Source organism: Sus scrofa, chromosome 12 (genome assembly GCF_000003025.6).
Source record: "Sus scrofa isolate TJ Tabasco breed Duroc chromosome 12, Sscrofa11.1, whole genome shotgun sequence".
NCBI lineage: Eukaryota > Metazoa > Chordata > Mammalia > Artiodactyla > Suidae > Sus > Sus scrofa.
The window spans coordinates 53,109,267-53,119,240 of record NC_010454.4 but is presented as its reverse complement, the minus strand read 5'-3'; the positions used below and the strand labels follow the sequence as shown (position 1 = coordinate 53,119,240).

Below are 9,974 nucleotides of genomic sequence, written 5' to 3'. Positions count from 1 at the left end.
GCTATTGCTTATATGTAGATTCTAAAATATGGCACAAATGAACCTATCTATAGAACAGAAACAGATACACAGACATGGAGAATAGACTTGTTGCCGAGGGGGAGGGGGAGGGTGTGGCATGGACCCGGAGTTTGGGGTTAGTAGATGCAGACTATTACATTTAGAATGGATGAGCAAAGAGGTCCTGTATAGCACAGGGAACTATATCCAATTACTTGTGAAAGAATATGATAGAAGATAATATGAGAAAAAGAAGGTATATATAACTGGGTCACTTTGCTGTACAGCAGAAATTGACAGAACATCGTAAATCAAGTATAATAAATTTTTTTAAAATACTAACATAAAAGAATATATTTGCAAGTACAAGTATATTGTATATTATTTATGGTAGGGTAAAAAGGTAAAAACTGGAGTTCCCGCTGTGGTGCAATGGGATCAGCAGTGTCTTGAGAGTGCTAGGATGCAGATTAGATCCGTGGCCTGGCACAATGGGTCAAGGATCCGATGTTGCCACAGCTGTGGCTTAGGTTGAGACCACGGCTTGGACCTGATCCCTGGCCCGGGAACTCCATATGCCACAGGGTGGCCAAAGAAGAAAAAATAAGTAAATAAAAATAGTAGAAGCAAATAAATAAATAAATAAATATGGTGAAAACTTGAGTACTAATAAGGATAATTTTTAAAAATTTTTTTTTCTTTTGTCTTTAGAGCCACACGTGTGGCATATGGAGGTTCCCAGGCTAGGGGTCGAATTGGAGCTGTAGCTGCTGGTCTACACCACAGCCATAGCAACACCAGATCTGAGCCATGTCTGTGACCTACACCACAGGTCAGAGCAATGCCAGATCCTTAACCCACTGAGTAAGGCCAGGGATTGAACCAGCATCCTCATGGATGCTAGTCAGATTCATTTCTGCTGAGCCACACCCGGGAACTCCCAGGGATAATTTTATTGAATAAAATATATTCATACCAAAAAAAAAATCACAAAAACTCAAAGTCTACCAAGAATAAGTGAATATACTCTTAAATATTTGTAGGAGCTCCTATTGTGGCTCAGCAGTAACAAACCTGACTAGTATCCATGAGGACGCAAGTTCAATCTCTGGCCCCATTCAGTGGGTTAAGGGTCCGGCGTGGCTGTGGCTGTGGCTGTGGCGTGGGCCAGAAAATGCAGCTCCTATACCACCCCTAGCTTGGGAACTTCCACGTGCCAAGAGCATAGCCCTAAAAAGACAAAATCAATAAAAATTTAAAAATAAAAAATATTTGTGGTCCTTATTTCTTCTGCAGCTCTGTTCCTCACCCCGTACACACCCACACCTGTAATAGAGATTTTCTTTCTCAAACTGTGCTCCTTTCCTAGCATGTGCTTGTGGAAAAAAATTTAAAACAGGAATAAACCAAATCCTAATAAGATCGTGGCCTTTTTGTCTTCCCTTTTTTTTCTGATCCTTCCCTACCACCTATACATATATATACATAGAGAGCTGTCTTCCCCCCCCCCCCCCCGCCCCGCCCCAGCCCCCGCTTGTGGAACCCTAACCTGTTTGGAACTTGGAAGTGTTCTTCCCTCAGCCAGTCCTCGAGTCCTGTCTCTTAGGCGATTACAGCCCCCTGGTGGCCACATGGGGAAATGAGAGGTAGAGTACCCCCAAAATCTCCAGTGAGAGAAATTTTTGGTCTTGGATCTATGGCAGGCAAGAAACCTGTGGATAGTGATTGCAACACAGGATCCTATTTCATCCTATTTCTCTCTCTCTTTTTTTTTTTTTTTTTTGGTCTTTTTAGGGCCGCACCCTCGGCATATGGAGGTTTCCGGGTTAGGGGTCTAATCGGAGCTGTAGCCGCCGGCCTACACGACAGCCACAGCAACGTGAGATCTGAGCCACGTCTTCGACCTACAACACAGCTCAGGACAATGTGGGATCCTTAACCCACTGAGTGAGGCCAGGGATTGAACCTGCGTCCTCATGGATGCTAGTCAGATGCGTTTCTGCTGAGCTACGATTGGAACTCCTCATCCAATTTCTTGATCCCACCTTGCCCCCCCCAGATACAATATTCTATCCACTAGTTATTACAGACAGATGAGCTCACTTAACATTTGAGTTCATTAAGTCAAAATTTATTGAGCAACAACTGTGTGCCCGACACTGGGAATACAGCAGTGAACAAGATGGACGTGATTTCTGCCCTCATGAGCTTACAATCTAGCAGCCTGCCAGCCAATTACGTCTCTACTGTAAACATTATGATTGTAATAAGTGCTATGAAACAGGCATGGTGCTAAGAGAAGATTTAACTAAAAGTCTTGACCTACATCACAAAATCAGAAAAGGTCTCCCCGAGGAAGAAACATTTAGGATTAAAAGGTGGAAAATGGGAGTGTTACAAGCGGAGAGAACAGTCCGTGTGCTGGCTTTGCGGCAGGAAGACGGAAAGCCAGCCAATGTGACTGGAACTTAGGGAACCAAGAGGGTCGATGCATGGTACAGGCTGACTTATGCAAGCTCTTTGAATTTAGGACTTTATTCCAAAAGCAACGGGAAGCCACTGAAGAATCTGAATGAGGAAAGTCAGGTGTTTAGGTTTGTTTTTCAGAGCTCACGCGGCTGTGTGTGGAGGACAGGAAGGGAGATGGGAGACCTGGCGAGGAAGCAGCAGTCTGGACAAGCGGTGATGACAGCTTGGAGAAAAGATGGCTTCCAGAGATATTTAGGGGACAGAATCTCCTTGGAGAGTGACTGGGCAGGAGAGGAATGTGTTCCTGGCAAGAGGTACTGAAGGTAGGAGACTCTGGAAGAGGGACCCGTGGCCCTGAGACTGGTGCTAGAGCAATAGCACAGCTTTGGTTCTCAAATAGTGTAGGGTTTAACCAAGCAAACAAGATACACGTGAAACAACTGTAGGGTTGATTAAGTGGCGAAATGATTCAGATAATTCATGGATTCTTGCAATACACGGGACTGAATGGAAGCCCTTAGTCTCGCCGTGACTTCAGATACTGCTAAAGCGAAAGGTGGAATACATGCCTCCACCTCTGTCCCACACCTTTCCTCGCCGGCCCCTCAGCGAACTCCTGTGCAGCCTACGGAGGGGGCCGCCTCCCAGGAAGAGGCACTGACGTCCCTCTGCCTCTTTCTGGCCTGCGACTGTCAAGAAATTCACTTCTTAGTCTCATTCCCCTTCCCTACTTGGGTTAAAAGGGACCGGCTCTGGCTACGGGCCTCCACGGTGGTTCTCTTTTTTTTTTTTTTTGCTATTTCTTGGGCCGCGGCATATGGAGGTTCCCAGGCTAGGGGTTGAATCGGAGCTGTAGCCACCGGCCTACGCCAGAGCCACAGCAACGCAGGATCCGAGCCGCGTCTGCAACCTGCACCACAGCTCACGGCAACGCCGGATCGTTAACCCACTGAGTAAGGGCAGGGATCGAACCCTCAACCTCATGGTTCCTAGTCGGATTCGTTAACCACTGCGCCACGACGGGAACTCCCACGGTGGTTCTCTTGAGTGCCAGGGGTTTTCTGACTGAATTAGCTCCTCTCTTTACATGACCTCTGTCGAGCCCCTTCTTCTAGAGTCACTGTCTGGCTAAGGTCACCCTTAGGGACTTCCTCACCCTCCCTCAGGGGCACAGGCCCATCACGAACATACTTGCCGTTGCCTCCTTTTTGCTTTGCTCCACCATCTAAATTGTCCCAACCCAAAGGCACGTTTTCCCACTCGAGTTTTCCTGGAGTCAGTTTATACCCACCTCTTTGTCTCAGAAAAGTCAGAGGAAGTTGTGTGTGTGTGTGTGTGTGTGTGTGTGTGTGTGTGTGGTGTGTGTGTGTGTGTGTGTGTGTGTGTGTGTGTGTTTAGGGCCACACCCATGGCATATGTAAGTTTCCAGGCTAGAGGTCTAATCCCAGCTGGTGCCACTGGCCTACACCACAGCTCACAGCAACGCCGGATCCTTAACCCACAGACCAAGGCCAGGGATTGAACCCGAGTCCTCGGGGATGCTAATCAGGCTCGTTAACTGCTGAGCCACGATGGGAACTCCCAGAGGAAAGTTTTGCTATTAACCCGATTAATCTGGAAGTAGCCTCAATAGCTATTACTCGGCTGACACTTAGCCTTCCCTGTTTTCATCTCTGCCACTGCAGAACTCTGCTAACTCCCTTCCAAAGACAGTAAATGAAACAAACAAACAAACAAACAACACAACAGCACAGTGGACTTCACAACAGGCCTGTGAGTTCCCATTGTGCCATGAACCTGGGCCCTGAGATATTAACTTTATGTTGAAAAGAACCTGGACTTTGGAATTGGGAAGACCTGAGTTTGCATTCTGGTTATTAATTAGTGTGCCTTTTGTGCTATGAAATCTTGCCACGCTTCAGAAGACGTATCTGTACAGTAGTGGCGCTGGGGCCCATCCTATGGGCGGTGATATTAAATGATGTGTATAAGGCGTATAGCGTAGTATCTGGCCTGAATTATCTGATGACCATTCACTTTCTTTCTTCCTTTTGGGTTTCAGCTGCCAAATAGTATTCAAGAGAGAGAGAAGCCAGTTTTGTATGGCCAGAGATAGACATTCCCTATGCCTGTCTTTGGAAGCTTGCAGCCACCCCATTCCCATCATCGCCAGGAAAGAAGGACTTTTCTTTCTCCTACTATCAAAAAGCTCCACCTGAGCTCTATTTGACTATCTTCTTCTACATCTCCCTGACTTAAGACAGTTTTTTTTGTTTGTTTGTTTGTTTTTGTTTTTTTTTTTTTTTGGTATCATTCCTATAAACTACTTCACTTCTGGCATTCTCCCCAACTTTCTCAAAGTAAATTGTAATGAAGCGGAGGAGTAGGACCTTTACGCTTCAGCAGGGCCTGGAAACCACAGGCCAGCTCCCAGAGTGGAACAGAAGTCTAGCCGCGCGTGCACGCGCACACACCCCCCCCCCAACACACACACCCCATTCCCACCTCTTTTCCTAAGGGGCACAGAAACAGCTAAACTCAAAATGTCTTGACTCTACATAAGCATCCATCTCCCGCCCTATAGCTCGGTGAGGTCATCATTGAAGTAGAGGAGCAACGCAGGTGTATGGTGTGTACTGTCCACATCGAGAGAATCAAGCTCTTCCTCCTCATCCCAGATACCGTTGTCTTCCAGGGTATCATCCATGTTCAGGTTCTTCCCTTCATATTTCCATGTGTAGCTGGCGGCATGTGCATTATAGGGGAGATAGCGGTGTAGGATTTCCCACAATGATTCCAGAGCCCCCACCTGGAGAACAGAAAAGCAGCCCACCCCCAGTCTCCTGAGTGGAAAGCACCCATGTGCATACAGCTCGCGCGCGCGCCGCGCGCCGCGCGCACACACACACACAAAGCAAAGCAAAGGCCAGGAGCCCCAAAGATGATAGAGCTGGGATCAGAGTGCTTCCCTTGGCCGATAGTGGCTTAAGGCATTCCACAGTCCCAGAAATAAAGATGGAGCTCCAGCATGCAATGAATGGCCCCCAAATCCTACCAGCCTTTAGGGCAGCCACTTCTAATAAACAGTTGGCCCTAAAGTCACTGCCCCCTCACCTCATCTCCACAATAGAGCAGGCTAATAAGAGAGTCCACCTGCAACTGCTGTTCAAAATTCAACATGAACTTGGGAGGACCAAACTACGACGCCCAAACTACCCTGGACTTCTGAGGGAGTCTCTCACACCTTGTGGCTCAGCCACTCCTCGAATTGCTAACCCCGGGGACCTACATGGTCGTCTTCTTCCCTTGGTCACCCGTAAAAGCGGAAAAAAAATACAGCTGCCACTAGTTACGGAGAGCTGCTGGCCTGCAGATCTGCGAGGAGGTTTGCTGGGACTCCCAGTTCCTTCTCACCTGCCCCCAGGCACCAGTTCTCACCTCCAGCGTGTGTTCCTGCGACGTGAGCGTGTTAATGATGCGGATAGTCCGGGTCTTGGCGGACAGCCGCCCCACCTCGTAACGCGACCCCTGCCACCAAGGCTTCCCGAAATCATTGGCCCAGTCCGAACGCGGCAGCTGAGGTGGCACGTGCAGAAAGCGGCCCCAGGGGGTGCGGTATCTCAGGCAACCGGTCAGCGGATCTATGTGCTTGCGGATCTTTAAAGTAGGGTTTGGCGGAGGGGGGTCTGAGCAGTCACTATCTCGGGCTCCGGTCAGCCCCTCCGCCTCGTCCCCGCTCTACAGTGCCCCTCCCCCCAACCCCAGGTTCCAGCAGAACTCACGTCTCCGGTGTCTGGGTCGAACCAGTGGCTGATGTCCTGGCCCGCAACTTCCACGATGGGTTTCAGCAGCAGGTCTCCTGGGAAGGGGCATTCGTGTCAGTGCTAGACACCCAAGAACCAAGCACCCCCAAACGCACGCCCGACGCCGGCCCAAAAGTGCAGCCCTTACCCTTGTACTCCTGTGCCAACGGCGTCAGGTCGTACACGTTTCCCAGGTAAGACACCCAGAGGTCTTCCAGCTGGTTGTGTTGGGCCACCTCGGCCGGCGTGAAATAGCGACGCTGGAAATACTCAAAGTCTGGCCCGGCCACTAGGCCCCGGCGCAGCATGGCTCTCGCCCTCTCACCGGCTCCTTCAGTTGCGCTCTTGCTTTTCAGCGCGCACTCACTACCGCATCCTCCCTCTCGTCCGGGAACTAAGGAGAGGGCGTTTATCCGCTGACATGGAAACCATTGTCCTTTTCCGGCCACCGTCTGTCAAGATCAGACGCTGTGAGGGCGAGGTGGGGCTCACGGGAAACGTGGTCCGATTCCGACGTTGAAGTAATTGAGTGGTGTCCTCCGGAGTTCCGGGGGGAGGAAAAGACCCTCCGTTTTAATTTTGAGTGGCCTGGGCTATAGGGAGTGCTTGGGACGTACTATCTCGCGAGGCAGAAAAACAAGGGAGTGGGGAGTGCGATTAAGAAAAAAGGTATTCTCGCTTCCTTCCAGGGTTCCTAAAGGATATGTAAGAACCGAGAGAGGTGAAAACTTCTCGCGATATCTGAGGACATCCGGCGACCTAGACCTCAGCGAGCCGTTCGCCGAAGCAGGAGACGCTCGCGAGATCTCTGCAGTTGCCGAGGAGACGAGGAGGGGAGGTGATCTCGCGAAAGAAAACAGGTCGGGAGCGCTCGCGAGATCTCAGACCCCCCGGAGCCGAAAGGTTCTCAGCAAGTTGAAGGGCCTGGAGGAGGCCCGCGGACAAATGGCCGGAGCTGGACCAACTATGCTGCTACGAGAGGAGAATGGCTGTTGCAGCCGGCGTCAAAGCAGCTCCAGCGCCGGGGTTAGCGCGGGCTCGGGTTCTGGGATTGAGGGGCCGTCGGGGAGTAAAGTGGGAGGACGGAGGGAGAACTGCAGCTCCCGGCAGCCTCTGGGCTTCCTGCGAGCGCCCCGCGGGCTGTTGGGAGCTGTGGTTCCTCGGGCGGGCAGCAGCCGGGGCGGTGCGGTCTGAGCACATGTCCCGCCCCGCGCAGGACTCAGACGGGGAGCGCGAAGACTCGCCGTCTGCGCGCGCTAGGCAGCAGCTGGAGGCGCTGCTCAACAAGACTATGCGGATTCGCATGACAGATGGACGGACACTGGTCGGTTGCTTCCTCTGCACCGACCGCGACTGCAATGTTATCCTAGGCTCGGCGCAGGAGTTCCTCAAGCCGTCGGGTCAGTGCCTGGGGAATGCATACCCGCCTGGGAATGCCTCGGAGCATTTCCCCTTCAGGGCCTGGCTGTATCCCTCATTTTCGGGGGCCAGAAGCTGTAGCTCAGAAGGGGCGGGACCGACGCTGGCCTGCCTCCCTGATGCTCTGATCCTTCTTTCCAGATTCCTTCTCTGCCGGGGAACCCCGTGTGCTGGGCCTAGCTATGGTACCTGGACACCACATCGTTTCTATTGAGGTGCAAAGAGAGAGCCTGGCGGGGCCTCCCTATCTCTGAGCCCGACCGCGCATGCCTTTCAAACTTCATTAAACCTGTCACTGACATGGCCTGTGTCTGTGTGTGGTTGGGATGCGGGGGGCAAGGATTGCACACCTCCCCCCTAGAGGAAGAAGAGGTTTATCTGAGGTCGGGGGCACTCTCAGCGCTCCTTCCACGTCTAGTGCTGCCAGAGGTGCCCTTATGGTTCGGGGGTGGGGATGGGGGACAGGCTGAGCCTTAGACCCACAGGCCCCAGGGTGGGCCCCATCTTCCCTCCCACGCTGCTGGTCCGGGAGGGGGTGGTGTCATCCTGCTCCGGAAGGCCCATTGTTTCCCTCCCCGGCCTGGCAACACCGAGTTCCTCTAAGCTGGGGTCAGAGAACAGGCTCAGATCCCCAAGGGGAGCAGGACAGGCGACACAGGCTGGGCCTCCTCCACTCTCTTGATGGGGAGGTGACTTTGGGGTCAGGGACAAGGGCTCTGGGGTCTGGACAGGAAGGACGGGCTAGTGCGATAAGGGAAGGCCGGGAGGCCGAAGGATGCTCCCTTCTGCACGCTAGAGCCACACATCCCTCATCCTACCCCCACCCCCATGTTTCCTGCTCCTGGGCACAGGGCAAGAGTGATAACATTGGCGCTACCCCTGTGTTCACAGGATCCCAGGATCTCGTTCAGTTATCTCTTTATTGATGTGTGATCACTCCTTACCCTGCACCCTCGTGCCCCATCCCCCACCCGCAGATACTAGGAGCAGCACCGGAAAAGGAGGGCACCGGCAAAGTTCAGTTGTCCTCTTCACAGGGCGGCAGGAGGGGTGCAGGGTCCAGCCCAGATGTTCAGAATTCAGATAGTAGTGAGGGGAACGTGGGTTTCCCAGGGTGTATCGAAGTTTCTTTCCACCAGCGCTGGGACCACAGATCCTGCTCTTCGGTTCCCCAAGGGGATGCTAGGACCCGGCCCAAGCAGGCGTGGGGGCAGGGTAGGTCGGGAGATTCCCGGGCTTCAAGTCCTTGGGCCCACTAGGAGGGAGGGCAGTCATCCGGGTTGTTCTTGACTCGAGAGTCCTCAGACCCAGACCTTTCCTGATGTTGGAACGGCCCTCTGAGGCCCGGGTGAGGCCCGGGTTTGCCGCGGCTGCGGGGCGCCCCGGCGCCGGTAGAGGGCTCGGCTGTAAGGCACGAGGCAGTCGGCCAGGCGGAGGCGCAGGCAGAGGCGGCGGTAACTGGCCAGGGCAAGCACGAGCAGCGGCACGAGGAGCAGGAATCCAGTGACCAGCAGGGCCGTGAAGCCCGGGTCCCGCAGGTGCGCGGTGCAAGGGGGTGCCTGGGAGCGCAGAAACTGTGGGAGGAGAAGAGGGGTGAGGCCCAAGCCAGGCAGCCCGGGCCGGGAGTGGTGACCCGCAGACCCCACCGCCCCCATCCCCACACGCCCACACGGGCCGCCCGCTCACCTGGGAGTGGCAGAGGAAGCCAAAGCCTAGCATGGTGACGGCGGGTAGCAGGATGGTCCCCAGCACCAGCGCCAGCAGGAGAAGATTGAAGGCAGCCACCAGCAGGTTCTGGGCGGTGACCAACACAGCGCAGGCCCAGCAGTCCAGGGGGTCCCGGGGCTCTGGGCTGCCGCCACCACCACCACCACCACCACCACCGGGAACCGGTCGCTGCGCCCCGGGGACATCCGCCATGGCCCGCCTGGCTCCCTCCCGCCTGGGCTCCGGCCCTTATAGCCCTCTTTCCTGCCCCTCCCCCGGCCCGGCCTCTCCCCACCCCCCTTATCCTGGAATGCGGCTCCAGGATTAGGCGCCCCCCCAAACGGAGGAACGACCAGAGCTCTGGACATTCCACAGGCGCCTCCGGGGAGGGGCTCACCACCCTCGCCGGGGTCCGAGCGGTCCCTCCCCATCCATCACGGCTCGCCGCCCTCCTCCCGGTACTCCCCCTGCTATCACCCACCAGCACGCTATCAAAACGGGATTTTTTTTCTTTTATTTTTTAATATTAATATTCTCACACAAAAATCACCGAAAATAAGGGGAGGGTTGGGAAGA

General features: G+C 53.6%; 2 protein-coding genes and 1 further gene across 4 annotated transcripts; 1 reads left to right on the top strand and 2 right to left on the bottom strand.

Moving 5' to 3' along the window:
* INHBA (inhibin beta A subunit) lies at positions 2,113-3,862 on the bottom strand (the record flags this gene model as incomplete). The annotated part of the gene is given in 1 exon segment (NM_214028.1): positions 2,113-3,862. The product of NM_214028.1 is annotated as an inhibin beta A subunit (mRNA).
* NAA38 (N(alpha)-acetyltransferase 38, NatC auxiliary subunit) lies at positions 6,754-7,992 on the top strand. 2 transcript variants are annotated; one of them, XM_013990020.1, is made up of 4 exons: positions 6,754-6,793; positions 6,962-7,298; positions 7,489-7,672; positions 7,833-7,992. In XM_013990020.1, the coding sequence occupies exons 2-4, from the start codon at positions 7,218-7,220 to the stop codon at positions 7,943-7,945; spliced, it is 378 nt and encodes a 125-aa protein (XP_013845474.1). In that variant the 5' UTR covers positions 6,754-6,793; positions 6,962-7,217; the 3' UTR covers positions 7,946-7,992. The 2 variants fall into 2 exon arrangements, with proteins under 2 accessions (XP_013845474.1, XP_013845473.2); XM_013990019.2 differs by lacking the exon at positions 6,754-6,793 and having other exon boundaries at positions 6,994-7,672.
* Positions 8,593-9,774, bottom strand: TMEM88 (transmembrane protein 88). The gene is made up of 2 exons (XM_003131950.4): positions 9,378-9,774; positions 8,593-9,265 (listed from the first exon to the last, which is right to left on the bottom strand). The coding sequence occupies exons 1-2, from the start codon at positions 9,609-9,611 to the stop codon at positions 8,993-8,995; spliced, it is 507 nt and encodes a 168-aa protein (XP_003131998.2). The 5' UTR covers positions 9,612-9,774; the 3' UTR covers positions 8,593-8,992.